Source organism: Theobroma cacao, chromosome 2 (assembly GCF_000208745.1).
Source record: "Theobroma cacao cultivar B97-61/B2 chromosome 2, Criollo_cocoa_genome_V2, whole genome shotgun sequence".
Classification (NCBI taxonomy): Eukaryota; Viridiplantae; Streptophyta; class Magnoliopsida; order Malvales; family Malvaceae; genus Theobroma; species Theobroma cacao.
The window spans coordinates 1,011,456-1,031,333 of record NC_030851.1 but is presented as its reverse complement, the minus strand read 5'-3'; the positions used below and the strand labels follow the sequence as shown (position 1 = coordinate 1,031,333).

The window sequence follows — 19,878 nt, the reverse complement described above, 5'->3', positions numbered from 1 at the left end:
ATATTGGTGGAAACCATGAAAGGAGAAACTGCTTGGTTATATTTTTTTGGATCTTCTTAGTATAAGGTCCTAATAGTGCATGAGATTGTAATGTGATCTTAGTAACCAAACTTGCCTTGTTGGAATTGGGAAAAGGCTTCGACTTCATCATCAGTTGTGGAATGGTTTTCTTGAAAACTTACTTATTGTGGGATTTTTAGATTTTATTTTAAGTGAATAAGTGGTTTGCAAATCACAAAACTTGCAAAGATCTTCATGAGCATGTATAATATTGCCTTTCATGAATGCTACAGCCTATTACTCATCTGTAGAGGCTCTCTAGTATCAACTTGTCAATGACATAAGGAAAACATCTTTTTCGTCATTCCATATTGGCCCTTTGAAATCTTTGTACATTTGGTCACTCTAGCTATGCATCGGGGTTATGTTATATAGTTCCAGTTCTGCCAATAAATTGTGTATAAACATTTTCCTGCCCTTTTTCAGGCTGCAGATGCAGAGGATGATGCTTAGTGGACTTCACCAACATTTTGTTGGACTTGGCTTTATGCTGATTATAATTGGACGGTGTTTCTATGTTGAACTTTTGAAAAATGAATCATTGAATGCAGTTAATTAATTCTGATTGAATTGAAATTATGGGAATCGTTTAAGTGATATTGGGTTGGGGACTTTGGCAGAATCAATTTGATTAGAGAAGTTTTTTTATTAACCGTATAATTTTTGTATTCGTCCACCATAAATTGTCTCCCACAGATTCATTTAAACATTTTTTTTTGTTGGCCATAGCCACAAGGGGTGACGTAGAACATACAGTCACAATCAAAGTGCCATAAGTTCAACAATCAGAAACAACAAGGAAGGCTCCTGTAGGATTATTTAAAGAAGAAGTAGTCAGAGACAAGAAGGAAGGCTCCTAGAGGATTACTTAAAGAAGACAAGACAGTGAAGTCAATGGAGTAGTTGAAGTAGCAACTCGATAGCTTCTTTATATATGGGAGGAATTCCTTCTCTTAGGCACAAACCACAGTTTTCTGGTCTTTCTCTAGCCCTTACTTCCATCAATGGCGATATTCTTAAAGAATCTTAAGAAGACGGATTTGGAGAAGCGATTGACGATCCCAAGCAAGTCCCTCCATCATTTCCCTCCTCTAAGTAACAAGCATATGGTGGATTTTGCGGTTAAAGACGAGGAGAGTGGCCATGTCTGGAAGTTTCGAATTTACACTCGTAAGAAGAGCAACAACAATTTCCTGAAGCCGGTTCTTACCAAGGGATGGCGAGAGTTTGTTTGCAGCAAACAGCTGAGGGTTGGTGATAGAGTTGCGTTTTACAGTGCGGAAGAACAAGCTGGCGCTGTTAAGTACCGTGTCAAAGTGCAAAGACCACTTAAAATTTTTGGTGCTTCGGTCTTCCCTTCCTAGGAGTCTCACTGTTTTGTGTAATATAGCAAAGAAGCTTTTCCAATGCCTATGGTTTCAAGGAGTCTCACTGTTTTGTGTAATATAGCAAAGAAGCTTTTCCAATGCCTATGGCTTCAACTTTCAACTGTTGTAAGGATAAAAATGCTTTGATCTAAGTTTAATTAATATTGTATCTATTAATCTTTTTATATTTTCAAATTTCTTTTTTTTGACTTAATGTTCGGATGTATTTATATTTGTTATTTCATTATTAATAATTTATATTTATATGACACAGTTAAAATACAATTAAATTAAGTAAATGCAAAGCATTTACTCAATAAATTTTTAATGCCTACAATTGAAAAAAAGTTTAACATGGTTTAAAACTATAACTATTATGGAAAAACCCGAAGAAAAAAAATAGTGTTAACCGACCTGTACTAAACGACGTCGTTGCATCCAATTCGAAGGACAACGTCCGAACCTCCGAAGTCAAAAACGCAAACCTCGGCCTCTGTTTTAACAGTTATAATTAAAACCCCCCAACGTTTCTTTCTCGGATTTTAACAACAAAGGTACGCCCTTTCCCTCTCTTTTTCTCCGACCAATCTTTCTTTTTATTTATCTTCTTAAAATAAAATAAATTACTTTTTCTTATTTATTTCAAACGATTTTTATTATTAATTATTATTTCTTAAAAAATTTCGGTGATTGCTGATCCGCCCCGCCATTATTTTCTCGGTCGGTGATTAGACCAAGAAGAACCCGAACTGCTATTTTGAATTTTACTTTCTCTTTACTTGCTTATGCTAATTCTAGCGTTTCTTTGCCTTTCCTTTCTTTCGAAGATATCTCTTTGAGAAAAACAAGAAAAGAACGGACTTGCTAGGGTTTTTAGGGAATTGGGTTTATGGGTAATTTTGGAAAAAGAAGTAATATTTGGAGTAGTGGAATGGGATTTGATTGAATTTGTGTTATTTTTATGAATATGATTTGGTTGTAGTGTGTAAGAGAAGACCAATTTTTTGTTCAGACAGATGAAGCGAAAAAGAGGGCATAAGAAAGGGAACAAAGCTAAAGCCAATGCTGCTGCGGCGGTGAATGAAGCAGCTGTGAATGTTGTGAGTGTAAATAGTGAAGAGAATTCTGTTAATGATGAATATGAGTCGGGAATGGAAGTTGATACTCCTTCATCCACCGGAACCGATCAGGCATTGCATGTTGCTAGCATAAATCCTGATGGCTCCATTGATAAGGCTATAGGAAAGCCAGTTGGTCGTGTTAAGGTGAAGCTCAAGACATCATCTAAAGCATTGGAATCTGATGTGCCATCACACAGTGATACTGACAAGAGCAGTCCTCAAGTAGGGCTTGAGAGACCAGGTGTGGTTAATGAGAAAATGGAAGATAGTGCTAATTCATCAGCCGAGGTGAAAATGGGTGTTTCTAGTGGTGCGTCGAGGAAAGCCGGAAGCATAAAGATTAAGCCTTCGAGGGTTTTGGGTAGTTCAAATGTTGATAAGAGTGGTAATACTGTAGCAGGAGAACGCCAAAGTTCTTTCCAGAAAGAAGTAAAGATGCCTTGTCAGGGTTCTCGGTATAATAAGCTGGAACTTGATTCTGCTTTGACGGTATGTTGGAGGTTTAAAATTGATTACCATTGATTACCATTACCATTAATTTTGTCTTTCTCATTGTGCAGTTCCTAGATTAATGTTTTTCTGGCCATTGTGGTTGTTTCCTCTCCTTAGGTCATTAAGAAAGTGATGAAAATGGAAGCAGCTGCTCCTTTCAATGAGCCTGTGAACCCTGAAGCTCTAGGGATACCTGTAAGCATAAATAACTAACTATATTTATAGCCTAGGGATATTAAGTTTCAAACTTTTGCAGCATGTTGTTCTTTTTTTGTTTGTAAGAAGTCATTGCATCAAAAGGTTTTTAGATTGTAGTTAATTTCTTCAGGATTCTGGAATATCAATGCACTTGTGGCATTTTGGCTACTGATACTGTTCTCTAAGGAAGTTGTAGATGATCTTTTAAAAGAAATATCATTGTAGGGAAGAAAATGGTTTTTTATTTATTTGTGTGCAGCTCCTCGTATATTTGGCTTGGTTACTTAAATGAATGATACATTTATGTCTTGCCTTATGCCATATAGCTTTGGCATTCCTACTTTGTAAGGTCTAACAAGACATGTTTTTTTCTTTGTTTTTCCTGTATGGAACAAAGGACTATTTTGATATCATAGACACACCAATGGATTTTGGAACAATATGCAACAATCTTGAAAACGGTGATAAGTACATGAATTCAGAGGATGTGTTTAAGGATGTACAGTATGTTTGGGATAATTGTTGCAAGTACAACAACAAAGGTGATGCTATCTTGGACCTAATGAGGCGGGTTAAGAAGAATTTCATGAAGTATTGGACAGCAGCTGGATTATACAGTGAACAGTCGAGGAGAACAAATGGTGAGGTTTCATGTTGACTCGTGCTACTTATCAGTTGATGCATTTTTTTTTTTATGCTGAATTTGCTTATGCATTTGTTATTTCTAATTTTTCTGGAAGGTTCTAAAATTTGCAAGTGTCTTTATAACATCTATTGGCCTTTCTGGTCCTTGTGCAAAAACAAAACCTCCCAATATTGGTCCCTTTTTTTAAAAAAAAAAGAAAAACATTGCTTTTATATGTGGAGGAAATGATTACTTTGGTATCATAGACATGGCTGTATTAGCAGTGTTTATTTCCTTTGTGACAGCTGCCGAAGGTGGTGAAGTTGAGGATGCTGCACTGTCCAGCCAGGGGAAAATGCAGATAAAAGCTGGTCAATCAAAAATGAAAAATAAAAAACACGGGTATGTTGTTACTGACGTGCTATAGTACTGTCTGGACAGTTTCAACCGCATTAAGGTTTTTTTTAATGAATTTTTTTCTTATTTGTTTTTCTCTTTTAATTTTGCAGAAGGCGCCATAAAAGCGATTGTTTATGTGCTATATGTGTTTTGAAGCGACGCAAGAGAGAGCGTGAGGCAAATGAACGAATGGCTAAAGGTCAGATTGGAGTTCAGGAGCTCCAACAAGAGGTATGCTACTGCTAATTTATTTGACTAATGTTTAGGTAACAGAAAAATAACTTCTCTTTGCCATTTCTTGACTGTAGGAGTCTTCACCTGTTGATAGTCCTTATGCTGAGGATTCATCATTAAATATGGATGAATTGATGGACCAAGATGCAGATGCTGAGGTGGAAGGTGAAGGAGAGAAGGTGAAAGTGGAGGTGTCTGAGCAGCAGTACATCCATATGGAGGAGAGGCACGAGGAGGAGGATGACGAGGAAGAAGAGGAAGAGGAGGATGAGGAAGAAAATGAGATAAAGACTATGAACAAAGGTGAAGGCGAAACAAAAGAGCAATCACAGTTTGCAGATAGATTGTCAGAGGAGCATAGTAGAAAATCTCAGCCTGAAGCAGTGGATAAGTCTGATGCAGTAGCCCCAACTCAGAAAGTATCTACTCTAGCACAAAATGAGGAAGAAAGTAGAGCAGTTCAGCAACAGAGACACAAGGTATTTCTGTTCCCCACTCTCCTTTTCCTTTCTCTCTCCTCCCCCCCCCCCCCTCCCCCCCTAGTCTCTCTTTCTTTTCCTTTTTGGCATTAATTGGATGAATTGCAACTTAGTTGGCATATCAATGATGTAGGACAGCCAAATTCATTTCTCCCAACCATATTATTGTTCATGCTTGACAGAAGCAAGAAGTTTATTTTACAATGTGTTTAATCCTTGTCCCAATCAAGTAGGAAGAAAGTTAAGAGTACACTGTATTTGGAAATTGGATATTTTTGTGGTAATGATGAAGCGATATTATCAGATTTTAGACACAAGGGATTCTTCCATTATAGAAATCGGAGAACTGTAAATGGATACAGAACTGTTAATTTTCTATTTTCCCTTTTGACACAAAGTTCTCAGCATAGTTATGTTTCAAGGTTTCTATTTTGCATGTTCACATTTTGCATTCTATTATGCTAGGATGCATTTGGGTCATATATTGAGTTGATGATGTTGATGTAATTACAGGAGTCACAAGAAAGACAACAAAGAGCTAAAATGTTGGAGAGCTTCTGCATTGAAAATCCCATTCTCCTCAACTTATGTGGAATTCTATTTCCTAACAATCAGAAGTCTGTTTGGAGTGGCCCTCATTCCTTGGTGAAGAATCAGGTTTCCCGAACTAGTCCAATTCATGCAGCTATTGAGACTTTCATGAAGTAGATTACTTTAAGGATGCCTTCTATGGTATATGTTCTGGTTCCTTTGTCAAGAAGGTTTGACATAACCCTGGAAAATCTGTCTAGGTAAAATAGGTGATTAGCCTGTGCATTGCAAGCAATCTATTTTACAGCTGTAAATTATTAGATGCCAAGCACACGAAATATTGAAAAATTCTTAATTTCACCCTTTTATCATATAAGTGTGATCTTTCATTTTAGATTAAATGTTATAATCATTTATTTTCATCATTTACTTTCTATCTTTAAAACAAGGATCTTAGGGGAGAAGACAAGGTGTTTTGTTACAATAGAAGGATAAAGAAAGTAGGAGTACGATGCTGAATAAAATCACAATACAATGATGAATATAAATCCATAAAATAGTATCTCACATGGTACAACAAATAAAAAGGGGACTCCCATCTATGCTAAGATGATGAAATAATGTGAAGAGAAAAAGAAAAGCACACTGCTCACGAAAGAAGAAATGAACTGAAATAAAAAGAGTGAAAACTCTCCAGCATCTCCATGGTAATCGAAGAAAGCAGAAACGATAGACAGCAGATCAATGCAAGGTCTCAAGGACTATGATCTGCAAAGTCTCAAGGACTGGTAGTCGAAGGTGGTGGAGAGAGGAATGGAATAGGGGGAATTATGGCTGATATTGAGGGGATTGAAGGCATGCTCGGAAGCGGTGGCAGTGTAAAGCTGGGGACACTAGGCAAGTTGGGAATGCTAGGAAGTGAAGGCAGCGTTGGCTGGGTGGTTGGCAGAGTCGGTATTGTAGGCTGTGGCAGTGTTGGAACAGATGGCAACGGTGGCAGCGCCCCTGTTCTTGGCGAAGTCGGCATAGGGGGCAAAGGTGGCAACTGCTGAAGCCGACGAGCTGCTAGGCCAACATTGACTCTGGAAAACGTAAGCGCCACGAAGAAGGCTAAGATGAAGCAATTGAAAGAACCCATTTCTGCAGTAATTCCAATGTATGAAACAAAGATTGGAATCTTTACTCAAAGCAAAGGAGTTCCTTCTTGTTTTATGTGTTGAGTGAGGAAAACCAAGGGTGGTGGTGAGTTTATATACCAAGATCAATGGTGGGTTTGGCTTATCAGGTAGGTAAGTTTGCGTTCAAGTCTCCGTGAATGGTTGGGAAATTTTGACCGTCTCGTTAGTTCACCTCCTTATCTATCTTCACTCTGTAATTGTCAAATATAGTTGTGGTTGGCTGGAAAATTGACTATAAGTCAGCAAACCAAGAGTGCCAAAATCTTTTAGTTCCTAAATTACTGTTAGTTTGTCTGACACCTGAGTTCTGAATTATAGGATCCCCACTGGCCCCAATATAAAATAAAACCATTGCTGGTTTGCCACCACATCAATCAAAATGATAACGGCTGCCACAGCAGACCTGCAAGTTTGAATAATCCCCATTTATATGATTGCTTTTATCCTAACTATCGAGAATAACCTGCAATAACCACGTAGACAAGACAAAAACAACCAACCCGAAAATGTTTTGGGCTCAAGCAATGTTTGTCCATTTGCAAAACAACAATAAGCTGATACAAACTGGTTTTATTGTTGAATCTGGGTTTGGGTTTTTCTTTTGGGGGGAGGGGAGGATGTTTACAACCCTATGCAGCTTGCATGTGTTACTGGAATAGATAAGGCTTGAGGAACAAAAAAATGTAAAAACATAGGGAATTAGGGGTAATATGAAAGTCTCATATTTAAATTCTTCTGTCATTCATCTGCTATAATAAGACAAAGGAGTTTCTAATTATTTGTATTGATAAATAAGGAAACCATACAAGTGAACTGAGTTTCCCAGAAAGTTGAATCTACTAATTAAAATCGCTACTTTTGGATTCAGCTTCTTAATGACCTCAATGCAGATTGTTAAAAAGTATCCAAAGTCTACACAAGGTTCCTATTTCTTCAATCCCAAGATATTCTGTTCGCTGAAGAAGAGGTTTAGCAAGACGCAGTTGACAGCTCTCCAGAAGATGTTAAACGCAAGAACAGAACCTGTCTATCTTGACAATTTTCGAAGTAATGCTAGGCAATGTTAAGTAGCATGGTTATTCTGCCCTATCAGATTCCAGAGCAGAAGCCCGTATAGGAAACAGCAACTTAAGCATCTCGTGGCAGATCATATTTCACGCATCCAAGGTACAAGCCATATGCAGGGGCCATAGGACTTGCAGCAGTCACTGTTTTTGCATTCAAAATTCTTTCCACTGAAATTTTTCATTTTGATGCATGACCACCCACCAGAAAAAAAAATATAATGTTAAAAACTAGACTACCATATGCAAATTCTCTAGATGCACATAAACGCAAAAGACAAGAAACCAAACCATCAGAAGTTGTCAATTCTCCTGTGCCAACGCATTTGAGAACACCAACAAGTAGTCTGACCTGCATTAAATTCAGCAGAAGATTGAATATATATACTTGAACTGGTATGTCCAACAAAGATTACCAGTAAGATAAAGAAGACATAAAATAAAGATAAATGTTCATCAATCATTGTCCCCCTAAGATTGGGTTGAGAATAGTTGTGTAAAGTATAAAGTACAATTGAGCAAAGTAACGAATTTTACAACTAATAAAGGGGTCACGAAAGTTGTATATAAAAAGGCAATAACATAAACCTGGTGGTAAAGAAAAGAGCGTGCACGTGCTGTTACCACATAGCAGTGATGTCTTCTCCTTATGCCAAATCCTAGATCAGTTATACCATTTGAGCCTACCTCATCATCACTATTGGAGAATGAATCAATGGGCAGGTCAATCTCAGGCTCCCTGGAGCATGCATGAGAATCTTCCGTGCTTGAATTATTCTGTTTCTTCTCTGAGATTGATGGAAAATAAGGAGTTGGAGGTGCCTCAGAAACATGGAGTTCATCTAAAGTTCTGATTGGTGATTTTGCCTACACATACAGCATTTTTGAATAGTCAATCAAATTTGAAAGATGGAAAATTTAGATGATCAGGAGTTAGCATATTATGTATGTCATGAAGGCATATACATGCATGTATGTGTATGTGCACATGTAGAGCCATGTAGTACATAATGAGCATGAGTAAAGTAACCACCTGGCAACCTGCTGCCCTGAAGGAACTAAAATCATGATGACCAACAAGAACTTTGCATGCTTCCTGCAAGTATATAAATTAATACTCTCTTTGTGGAAGAAACCAATAATTAAATCAAATAAGGGAAACACAATAAATAAACCACCTGCATTGCATATAGATCTAGTTTCTCCGGCACATGCCATGCCCGCTCTTTTTCAAAGGTAGACAAAGGTTCTGAGCCAGATAGCAAGCGATAGAAGTACCTGGGAAATTTTTCCGACAAATTCAAACATCTATCTTACATGGTTCAATTCATGAAATACAAAGAAACAAAAATCACTGTCTTGCACTTTTAGAGCATCATAAAGAATCATCAATGTGCTTCTAATCATAGTAAGTGGTAAATAGGGCCTTGGTAAAACCTAAAAATATAACATCTGTTTAAATTACTCATTGTTACACTTGTGTTAGGTGGGAAAAAAAATCATAAAGAACATATTGTGTTTAAGTATAAAAAAATCCAAAAAAACAAAAATGCATGCTGTTCATTTGGAAACAAGCTGAAAAAGACAATTTGAAAGATGGGGCAAGCCAAGACAGATTGGAGAGCTCAAATAGCTCTCAAAGTAATGAGTCTCACATGTAGGACCCTTTTTTCTTTTTCCTTTTTTTTTTTCATATCATGATGTACATTCATAAACCCTATAGTGCCAAGGTCTATTTCAATACACATGCAAAGCAAGGCACTGATTTTGCATTTTAATTTAAAATATAAGCACAAAGCAACAAACTCATCGACTAGGACAGGGCTCTAGCAACAGAATGCACAACTTTTCATCTATTTTCTTCAAATCTTTAAAACAAGAATAGATAGTAATATGTCCTGTTAACCATGATTTTATTTGACAGGGGAAAAGTTGGACTTCAAAGGTTCCACAAGAAAGTGCTAACTTCCAACAGACAATTCTATCACCCATAAACATATGTCAGCTGAGCCACATGGTTACAGTCTCCACAGAGAAACTAAGGTCACAAATACCTACGTGCGCTCCTGAGCTTTATATCTGGCATGAAAATCATTTGGAACACATCGAACGTCAATCACCGTAATATCACCTTCACTCTTCTAAAGTTAACCAAATTAAACCACATGTTAGTAGATACACAACAGCAACATGATCAAGGTAATGGAGACAGACACGACATCTTAATACATAAACTAGAAAGATCATCAGAAAACACACCTGTAAGAAATGGTTCACAGCTCTTCTAACAACAGATGGTTCATGAGGTGGTAACTGCATTTTAGCACAAGAAAAAGTAATTATGTGGTTGCCATATATCCTAAAGTTCAGTTATTTGCAAAATACTCCAATAAGTGCATATATATAGTGAGGAATCCATATGATGAAAACAGCAAACATGCCTGAAAATGTCAGGATTAAACATCAAGAAAGCTCATATATGTGTGCAAAAGTTCCTCCTTAAGTCTCCATCACTTTTAGTCAAAAAAGAAAAGCAAATAACAAGATAAAAACCTCCACCCTTTTCCAGTACTAAATCAAAATGAAATTCAGAATAAAAAGGAGATTAAACTCATGTGTAAATAATCACCACTTCACCAGGCTTCCTTTTGCTTATGCGTTCCACGTCGACATGGCAAACATTTGATAAGGCATGTACGCCAGCATCCTACAATAGGAGAAAAATACTAAACATCCATGCAATGTTCTGAATAAAATAAAACATCGCAATCGAATTTTTTTTCAAATCCAAGAAAATTAAAGTTGATTGATTTAGAAATTATCACCCCAAGTAAACTTCTTGGTAATATCCTGACAGTTTGACTTCATAAAGACTCAATTCGGAAAAACACCCCCCTTAACATTATTGTCTCTGTGCACCTTAATTCATGAAAGTAGCCCTCAAATTACATGTATAATTAGCAATGGAAAAGTAGATTAAAAAATATAACAACAAAGTGTTAAGCATAAGGATGAAGACTTACAGTCCTACTAGAGCAGAAAATTGAAACTGGCTGTCCAATAAATTTAAGAAAAGCCTCCTACAAAACCAACATCACCACACTCCATCATTAACTCAACCTGAACCTAATAACCTTGCAATAAAATGAATGAAACAAGGGCATATTAAATTACATTGCAAAATTCAAAAATTTCAAAACTTTTTCTTTTCATCTTCATTTCCTTTGCAATCAAAAGAAAACGGAGACCAAGATACTACCTCTAATACACCAACAACTGTGCGGAAATTGGGCTGCTGCTGCGAGCCAGAGAAGCGAGTCCCAATGTACTCAATAGCTACTAAATAGCGTTGGATTCTAGGGTTCTTGCTCATGCTTGATTCTTGTTGTTGTTTATCTTCTTCTTCTTTTTCTTGGTCGCTGTGATCTTGGGTTTTCGGTATTTTCGAAGGTCTGGATGATTCAGGTGTTGTGCTCAGAGAGTGCTTGGGATTTTCAGACATTTCATATACCTTTTTCTCTCAGTTTCTCAGGCTCCAAACAAACCTTCCAAACGTTAAAGTTGTGGGTTTTAAAAGGGTTTTAAGTGACTTGTAAGTATTTCGAAAGGACCCATTTCTTTTCTCTCTCTTTTTGGTAGGAATGGAAATTAGTACTTCGTACAAATCAAAAATAGTATAAAACTATATTTTTCATAAAAATATGAAAATCAAAATGGTATTAATCACTTGAATATATTACAAATAGTGTTGTATTAAATAAAATTTAATTTTTTTTATTAAATATAATAAACATATCGTATAAACACATTTACATTTAATTAATCATGTCTATTTTAACTCGTTTAAATAACCATGTCAATCTTAACACATTCATGTTTAATTAATCATATCAATCTTCACACTTTTAATTAATCATGTTTGAATAAATGACCAAACTTTGGGTCAAGGAGTTCTCTGGCTTTTTTTCCCTTATTAAAGCAAATTACAGAAAAAGGAGTACTCGAACAAATATGATTTGCTGATAAAGATAGAACCTTTGGGTGAAGATCTCAAGTTCCAAGCTTAAGAATTAAGATAGAATTCTCAATTCAGGAGGCGGGAAATATTTAAGCACAACCCAAATCAATATTAGTCCTAAATATTCGAGATTGAATCGATCTTTAAATCAGATACCAATCATCATATTGATCCGATATGTTATTATTCTGTAAGGAACTGGATTCGACAAGCAAAGAACTTAACTATTTCAGAAATGAACCATAATCTTCCAACAAATGCTAATTCAAATTCACTGCTTGCTAACTAAGAAACCCGAAAAAGAATTTTAAAGTAAAAAGATAAAGGAAGAAGACTGCAACAGAAAATAACCCTCCTAGCTGATCTTAACTACTATTAGTTGAATAGCTATGGTGTCGGGAAGGAAGGAAATGAACTTTCTATTGGGTTCTTTACAGCACTGTTCTTTAGAGTGCAGCCATTGAGGGACAGATTTTTGGTGAGATTGATGAGGGATGTTGCATCACTGGTTTTCTTGGTCCTCCTCAAGTCTTCTTCCACTTTCCTCTCTCCTGCTTTAGTTTGCTTCTGGATCAAGAAATGAACCCCAATATTAAACTATAAAGTAAGAAACTACAAAGCCAATGCTTGGTGTGTGTGTGTGTGTGTGTGTGTGTTGGGCGTGGATATTTCTGCAAGTTCGGCACCTTGTATGACTATGAACATGATACCATTAATTATAAAGTAATACTTCCAAATCACAAAAGCCATTAAGGAGATAAGCTACGGTGACAGCAATCAGAACAAACTCCTCCACAAATTGATTGCGATACCAATGATGTGTGTGTGTGTGTGTGTGTGAGAGAGAGAGAGAGAGAGAGCTCACGGTAAAATCATCTTCCTTGTTTCGTAGAGTAACGGGCTTGTAATTCTTTTTTGCATTAAGAGTCTTTTCTCGATTTTCATAAAATCCAAAGTCATCTAACAATGATGATTTTGCTGAGTATCTTTTAAAAATGTTCAGCATTTCTAACCCTTGCTTGAGACCAATCTGCAAATTCCAATAAGAATAACATTAGTCTCATTGACAATCATGACGATAATAAAATAACATACTGCATAAATTGGCTTTTGCAATATTGCTAATAGTCACTCAAATCTCAATTTTCAGATGCAATTTAAAAGAAGAACAAAACTTGTTCTTCAGACAAAAAGAACAAAACAACTTGATTTAACTCTACAGCACTTTAAACTCATTCCAAAGAATATCACTCCTTTCGGCTGATCATGTACAAGGAGAAAGAGAAGGACAAAAAAAAGGAAGATGGGAGGGGAAGGAAGAGAAGAGAAGGTTTCTTCATATCTTTGATGTAACCATTAGCTTGTACCTTGTGTTGCTTAGATTTTAATTTGTCCCTTGCTTTCTTCCCAATAAAATAGCACATAACATATCAAAGAAAGAAACTAAATCCACAATGCTGAATGACTTTCAACATCAGCAACCATACATGTAAAATGTTGTCAAGCAAGAGAAATAGCCAAAATACCTCTTGAGTGTCTCTGCTATAAGTTACAGATCTGTTCTCATTGTTTTCTAGGATGATGTGGGACAACTCCTTGTTAGGGATATCTTTTATAACATGCCACTTAACAGGGAAGAAACCATTCCACTTGTCCAGTTGCCAGAAGTCCATATCTTTATTAAAGTCCACCTTCCCAATCATCTCAGCTAAGCCAACAAACTGTCCACTTCCATTCACCTGAAATTACAATGTCATGAAACAACATAAGAAATCATAATATGCATGTAGACAGCATCTCAGGGAATAAAGAGCAAGTAACTGGCTAGAAATTAAAAATAAACAACACTAAGTAATCTGCTAAAGTGTCTAATATAAATAAACATAAAAGAACAATAATACCATGCAGATGGCAGCAGCCACTCATAAAAATATACAGAAATAACGGATACACTCAGCATGAATATTTTCTTTTCTGTTATTCAAATATGTCAGTTAGAACCTACATATAAAAGGATTTAAATATGTATTTATGCAAATTAAAAAAACAAGCAGCTTAGTAATTGAACACAAGTTCGAGACAGTAATTTTCAGATCTGCACGGCCCTGCCATAGAGGTTAGTTGAAACTACTAATTATAATAATGTAAATTAACTAATTAAACCAGGATGAGAAGAATCTGCAAAAATTGTTTTGGAAGGTAAGAACTTTGATGGATTGGGGGAAATGGTAACAAGATGTGGAAACTCTTGCGAAAGCTATTTCAGCTCACCGAGAACAAGAGGAAGATCGGAAATTTTGTGCCAGTCTCACTTTCTCTAGCTTCTGCTTCATGGAATGCTGCATCTAGCTTCCTATTACCATTTGGAGTACTCGACCACACATCATACTTCATGGATTTGTGAACATCATCCTCACTGTAAGACTTAATGACAAAGAACTTTGCATTGTCATACTCAGTTTGGAAATCTAGTGGGTTGTATTTATCTTTACATAAAGTGAGCCCCAAGTCTTCCCTCTTGACAGAAGAGTCCAAAACCCTATTCCAGGCCCTTGGACCACGAGTTACTTCAGCTGAGTTTTGAAAGTCAAAATCTCTGTTGGATTTCTTGTATCTATCATTTTGATTCCATCCTCTCCCATTTAGTCTGTAGTTCATAGGACCATTATGTTGGAAAAGACCTTCCTTTTGGTTGTTAAATGATGGAGATTTTCCAGCTGGGTGGTATCCATAAGATCCTGCCGATAGATCAGAACCCAAATGAGGCCCCTGCAACATGAATTCAGATAATCAAAACATTGGAAATCCCAAGGGGCTAAAAAAAAAGAAAGCAATTATTTGAAAACCCTAAACTACAGCCTTTTAATTATCTTCAAAATAAATTCAAACAAATGAATTGCACCATAAAAGCAGAAATTTATGACTGATAGAAGTCCCACAATAAGAATAGGAGATCTAGAATATAATGAGACGTATCAGAGATGAGAAAATAAAGCAATTACTGAAGAAGAGGGAAGACACTACAAGCTTCCCTTCTGGTTTGCAGAGCAACACCAGATTCATTGACAACGGGTAGCATAACAAAGGCTATGTCATTGAGAAGGTCTGACCAGGTATTAATTAATCACAGTTTGGGCCATAAATTTCACCAAGTATTCTAATCAAATACCAAAAAGAACTATTCAAAAAATGTTTCCTCTATAACATTAAGATTTATCTTTGTAAATATACTAATCCAAACCGCCAATTACCAACTTTATGCAACAGCAGCACAGTTCTTTTCTAGCTGCATTCTTTGAAACCATGAACCCAGCTAAAACTAGGAATAAAATCAAGCAACAGCTTTGCTGAAAAAGAGATTATAATCTCTGCATTGAATGCCACCTCAAGACTTAAGTACCTTGTTTAGGGCTTTGATAGGCTGTGTATGAGTAGATTTTGGTAATTTTGTACCAACGAGGCCATTTGATTTCAAAGAGTTGAAACCATTCGACTTTGCAAAAGCAGAACCCGAACCATAGTTTACATTTCCAAAACCGTCAACATTTCCATTTAAAACCTCTCCAGCATATGTTGAATCCCATATGTAACAAGGCATGGCTTCTGATCCATAGGAAACAGGAGGCTGAAAATATCCTGATGAAAAATATGGTTGTTGGCCAACGCATTGTCCATCAACACCCATTAGAGTCCCAGTTGCGTATGGGTTATAGCCAGGCATATAATAGACCAGTGAACCATTCTCTGATTGCATACCCTGGAGCAACAACCCAATAAAAACCAGAACAGTTACCATACTGAACTTGTAATACCACATCATTGGTAAAGTGTAGATACAATCAAAATAGCATCCTATGAAGGAATGATAGAGTAACCAAATGTGCATTGAAGGAACTAGCTGAAAAACATACCGTATGTGAACCATTGGCAAGAAAATAACTGTTATCATCAGATTGAACGAGTGACCCATTATATCCTGCAAAAAACCTTCCAATTAATATTCTTTTACAAAATTAAATAGAACTGCTTAATTGTTTTATCTTAAACCAAGGTAGATCAAACTGCAGAAGACAAAAAAAGAATGACACATCACACAATAAATTTAGATCCATATGTGTTGCTCTAAACATAATAGGGCTAAAGCCTAAAAATTTTGTTTCCCTCGAAACTTTTATGCTTTACTTGGAATTAATTTTGTAGAGCAAGTTTGGATTTTGTTTTTCATACAAATTCTGAGAGTGAATTTACACATAATGTACACATTTTTAATGATTCCAAAAATCTTTGACTTGAGAAACACTTTTCACACAAATCCACTTTTGTATGATTTAATCATGATTTAAAAACCTACATTACCAATATATTTCATAATGATTTATAAACACTTTTGCATACAAATGCACTATTCACTTGAAAGCAGACCTTATGCCCACAAACAAAGTAGCTTCTATTATTATGAAATGGATCGCAGTAAATAAAACCCAATTCCATTTGCAATCAAACCCATGGCAATGCTAGACTCTAACACTGTATGAATGCTATGTGTCAGTATAAAGAACTGTTATATAATCTAACCTGGGTAGTAATAATTGTAAAAGCTAGTAGGTTGATTGACACCAGGTTCTCCAACCAAGTCTTGATGACTCTCACCTTTCACACCAGAAGAAGGATATGTTGAAGAAGACATTGTTGAAGTCAAATCAGATGGCATTCCAACTTTTCCAGAAGGCTGGAAAACATTAAAACGTGCTCAAAGTAAATAAGAAAACAAAAAGAACTTTTCATAGTTTCTTCATCCCTCAATACCCCCACTACACACTGTTGTAGGTTACAATGAAACAACTTTTAATAGAAAACTAAAACGCATTTCAAACAAGAAACATGAAACTTTCTGTAATACTAATCATAAGGATTTTCATAGTTGCTTCATCCCTCAATACCCACACTACACACTGTTGTAGGTTACAATGAAAAAACTTTTCATGGATAACTAAAACACATTTCAAACAAGAAACATCAAACTTTCTGTAATACTATTCATGAGGATTTTTTTTTCTTTCACTTATAAATTTAATATATACAATACAAATTTCCAGTACATACAAGTTTACCAAGTAGGTTTATTTCTGCCCATTTTATAAATCAAATGGAAAAGAGCAAAATGTTGCATAAATGTTCCCAACACATAGTTTTCACAATTTTAAAATAAAATAATGACAACCTACTGAGCATGTTGATGCACAGAAATTAAATGCCAAGGTTGCTAACCCAGTCACAGTAATTGCCAAAGCAAAAACGGAGTTCAATTGCAAAACAAATTCAAAATAAATAAAAAATTCAAACAATTTATGACATACCACATCCTGCTCAGCCAATTTGGCAACAACTTCTGACTTCAAAACCGCACTCACAGGTTCAGCTAAATTATATGGTTAAGTAAAAACATCAGACAATTCAGAAAAACAGGTTATACAATCACAATCAATGCAGGTCAAAGCATGAGTTTTTGGCAAGAAGAAAACTTTCAACGCATAAAACAGCTGCTTCTCGTAATCAAATTGGTATCATGAGACCGATTCAGATCAGTCTACCAATTCCATCCGTCCCAACTGAGATGCGAAACAAATTTCTTAATCCCCACTGATTCTTACTCTCTGCTCTCAAACGTAAACATCATGTAAATGGGGAAATCCGCAATCTCTGAGCTAAATAAAACCAGACTTATGGTCAACAACAGTCAACCAATAAAAATCACATACCATCACAAATTCAAAACCATACACCCAAATGTCATAACAATTAATCAGCAGTGAAACAAAGGATACGATTGTCCATCATCTTTTCACCGGCCATTATCGAAATATCAAACAATCTTCAGAAACCCAATTGACCTAAGAACAAAATGTAGGAGAATAGAGAAAGACCAAAAGGGTTATTATAAAAGCTAAAGTCGCAGTCTTTTTACAGAAGTGCAACTCTGGTTCCAAAACAATACATATTTCCAATAAAGGAAAGGAAAACAATTAATAACTATATTGATAAGTCATAGTCACAGCCTTAGTGCTTAAGGTATCTCTCAAAATTATTTATTATAAAAAAAATATCTAAAAATCAAATATATCAATATTTACCAAATTAAAAAAATATAAAAAATAAGAAGCGGATTAAAATGTGCCCAATTAATCGTTAAAACATAAAATGGGTGTGAAAGAAAGAGATTCGATCCTTTTCTCATGAATGGACAGCAAAAAGATTCTCTTTTTCTGTTGAAGATATCTTTTTTTATTTAAAAATATTCAAAATAATATATAAAATCAAAATTTTTAGACCAGAAAAATAAATAAATATATATGGTACAGTCAATTTACGATTCTTGTGTCTTTTTTTATTTAAAAATTTTCAAAATAATATATAAAATCAAAATTTTTAGGCCAGAAAAATAAATAAATAAATATATATAGTACAGTCAATTTACGATTCTTGTGAGAGGAAAAGAAAAATCAAAGCTGAGATATTTTGAAGGAAAAATCGGAATTTCCAATAATCTTACCACTGAAAACAAAATATCAACGATTATTTTCAATTTTACCCCGGGAAAGCTTGGTTGTGAACTAAAAAATAAAAACTAAAAATTGCCAAGAAAAAGGGCTTTTGATTTCAAGAAAACCGTACGTAAATTCGAGATTAATTTAAAGTTCAAAATTTTGAAAATCTTGCGTAAGTTTTCAAGGGAAAAGGGAAGAGAAACAAAGGTAAGAATTTCGAGAAGTTAGAAAGAAGCATAAATCGGAAGCAAACCAGAGTGGATCGATACCCACCGGGAAAAGACCGGACCCGATCTGACGGATCGGGCACCCGCTAGGGTTCCCGCTTTCGATTATAGAGAAACAGCGGGGTTTTTGTTTTTCTGCAGAGAGTGAAGTAGAAAAGGCAGTGAGAGAGAACAAATGTTGACAGCGAAGCGCTTTTAAAAGTGAGGAAAAGATTCGGTTATTTTTTCTTTCGGTCAAAATGAATTGGAAAATATGGAAAGGTAATTAGGTTTTATGTTTAATAAATATATTTAAAATTTTAATAATAACTAATAGTGTTGAATTTATTTTTTTATATTTATATAATTTAATTAAAATGTACTATCAAATCTAATAAGTTTATATACAACGTTAATTTAAGTGAATTTGCATATTAATCATGTTAATTCTATTAAAACATCAACAAATCATGTCACACTTGTTTAAAATTTTCTAAAATATAATTAATTAATCGTGTTATCAAATATTTGTATAATTCGTGATTTGTTTATAATCCATTTATTTAATGTTTACTATTGGATAGACACGTGTAAAATCAATTTATTAATTCATATAAATAGTAATAGTTTATTGATGTTGAATTTTAATATATTTAATATATATTATGATATTTGTAAATTTTTATTATAAATTATGTTTTAATTTAATTATTTTAATTATATTTTAATTGTGTTAACATATTAATTGTGGGTTAATCGTATCAACCTTATTAATAGGATAAGCATGTTTTAAATTATATAATCACGTCATGTCATAATAAAATTTAATCAAATATATTTAATAAACGTGTTAACTATATAATATTATTTAATCGGATACATTTAATAAACGTGTTAACTATATTATATCGTGGTACACATTTATCTTATATATATTTAAAATTTTAATATAATTAATTAATCATATCATACTTATATTTACTTATATAACAGCTAATATATTTAATTTACACAATATAATTAAAATATAAATTACCAAATTTATAAATAATGAGTGTCAAAATAAGACGGAGGTTACAAGAAAGTCACAAGTCAAGTGTTGGGAATTGAAAAATTAATATTTTTTTATTTTCGTGTGGGGAATGCACCGTGGGCTATTCAATCTCTCCCATTCTTTTTCATATTATAAAATATAATTTGAATAAATTTTTTTAATGATTTTATTCCACTCAAAATACACCAAGAAATATATCATTTTTTATTTATTCCCCATCTTCTTTTTTGTTTTTATGCAAATGCATATAGGTATTGCATGTTTAAGTGGATATTATCTAATTTTTTTAGTCTAACACTAAATTAAT

General features: G+C 34.7%; 3 protein-coding genes across 8 annotated transcripts; 1 reads left to right on the top strand and 2 right to left on the bottom strand.

The window, feature by feature from the left end:
• On the top strand, nucleotides 1,925–5,900 carry LOC18607149 (SWR1 complex bromodomain subunit bdf1). Of its 3 annotated transcripts, none has more exons than XM_007041171.2 (8): nucleotides 1,925–1,981; nucleotides 2,440–3,037; nucleotides 3,158–3,235; nucleotides 3,636–3,879; nucleotides 4,169–4,265; nucleotides 4,373–4,493; nucleotides 4,571–4,975; nucleotides 5,489–5,900. In XM_007041171.2, exons 2-8 carry the CDS (start codon nucleotides 2,444–2,446, stop codon nucleotides 5,681–5,683), a joined length of 1,734 nt encoding a protein of 577 aa, XP_007041233.2. In that variant the 5' UTR covers nucleotides 1,925–1,981; nucleotides 2,440–2,443; the 3' UTR covers nucleotides 5,684–5,900. The 3 variants fall into 3 exon arrangements, with proteins under 3 accessions (XP_007041233.2, XP_007041234.2, XP_017971778.1); XM_007041172.2 differs by having other exon boundaries at nucleotides 2,410–3,037; XM_018116289.1 differs by having other exon boundaries at nucleotides 1,940–1,981; nucleotides 2,444–3,037.
• On the bottom strand, nucleotides 7,384–11,372 carry LOC18607147 (tRNA pseudouridine synthase A). Of its 3 annotated transcripts, none has more exons than XM_007041168.2 (10): nucleotides 11,008–11,372; nucleotides 10,772–10,828; nucleotides 10,378–10,455; nucleotides 10,008–10,061; nucleotides 9,807–9,886; nucleotides 8,927–9,026; nucleotides 8,782–8,844; nucleotides 8,337–8,615; nucleotides 8,040–8,100; nucleotides 7,384–7,919 (listed from the first exon to the last, which is right to left on the bottom strand). In XM_007041168.2, exons 1-10 carry the CDS (start codon nucleotides 11,248–11,250, stop codon nucleotides 7,813–7,815), a joined length of 1,122 nt encoding a protein of 373 aa, XP_007041230.2. In that variant the 5' UTR covers nucleotides 11,251–11,372; the 3' UTR covers nucleotides 7,384–7,812. The 3 variants fall into 3 exon arrangements, with proteins under 3 accessions (XP_007041230.2, XP_007041228.2, XP_017970115.1); XM_007041166.2 differs by having other exon boundaries at nucleotides 9,807–9,889; nucleotides 11,008–11,371; XM_018114626.1 differs by having other exon boundaries at nucleotides 7,888–7,949; nucleotides 9,807–9,889.
• Nucleotides 11,898–18,713, bottom strand: LOC18607146. 2 transcript variants are annotated; one of them, XM_007041160.2, is made up of 10 exons: nucleotides 18,585–18,713; nucleotides 17,592–17,657; nucleotides 17,124–17,185; nucleotides 16,342–16,495; nucleotides 15,678–15,742; nucleotides 15,167–15,523; nucleotides 14,038–14,535; nucleotides 13,293–13,505; nucleotides 12,632–12,796; nucleotides 11,898–12,333 (listed from the first exon to the last, which is right to left on the bottom strand). In XM_007041160.2, the coding sequence occupies exons 2-10, from the start codon at nucleotides 17,617–17,619 to the stop codon at nucleotides 12,154–12,156; spliced, it is 1,722 nt and encodes a 573-aa protein (XP_007041222.2). In that variant the 5' UTR covers nucleotides 17,620–17,657; nucleotides 18,585–18,713; the 3' UTR covers nucleotides 11,898–12,153. The 2 variants fall into 2 exon arrangements, with proteins under 2 accessions (XP_007041222.2, XP_007041226.2); XM_007041164.2 differs by having other exon boundaries at nucleotides 16,417–16,495.

What these genes read in the sequence shown, in the direction of transcription:
- LOC18607147 (XM_007041166.2), bottom strand. Translation starts at nt 11,250, where the DNA reads ATGTCTGAAAATCCCAAGCACTCTCTGAGCACAACACCTGAATCATCC. An exon ending in AAAGGAAGCCTGGTGAAGTG is followed by an intron (nt 10,062 to 10,377) that starts GTGATTATTTAC and finishes GCTAAAATGCAG; the next exon opens with TTACCACCTCATGAACCATC. An exon ending in TCAGGGCAGCAGGTTGCCAG is followed by an intron (nt 8,616 to 8,781) that starts GTGGTTACTTTA and finishes CTGTATGTGTAG; the next exon opens with GCAAAATCACCAATCAGAAC.
- LOC18607146 (XM_007041160.2), bottom strand. Translation starts at nt 17,619, where the DNA reads ATGGCCGGTGAAAAGATGATGGACAATC. An exon ending in TTACAATTATTACTACCCAG is followed by an intron (nt 15,743 to 16,341) that starts GTTAGATTATAT and finishes GGTTTTTTGCAG; the next exon opens with GATATAATGGGTCACTCGTT. An exon ending in ATAGCAGAGACACTCAAGAG is followed by an intron (nt 12,797 to 13,292) that starts GTATTTTGGCTA and finishes TGGAATTTGCAG; the next exon opens with ATTGGTCTCAAGCAAGGGTT.
- LOC18607149 (XM_007041171.2), top strand. Translation starts at nt 2,444, where the DNA reads ATGAAGCGAAAAAGAGGGCATAAGAAAGGGAACAAAGCTAAAGCCAAT. An exon ending in ATGAAAAATAAAAAACACGG is followed by an intron (nt 4,266 to 4,372) that starts GTATGTTGTTAC and finishes TTAATTTTGCAG; the next exon opens with AAGGCGCCATAAAAGCGATT. An exon ending in TTCAGGAGCTCCAACAAGAG is followed by an intron (nt 4,494 to 4,570) that starts GTATGCTACTGC and finishes TCTTGACTGTAG; the next exon opens with GAGTCTTCACCTGTTGATAG.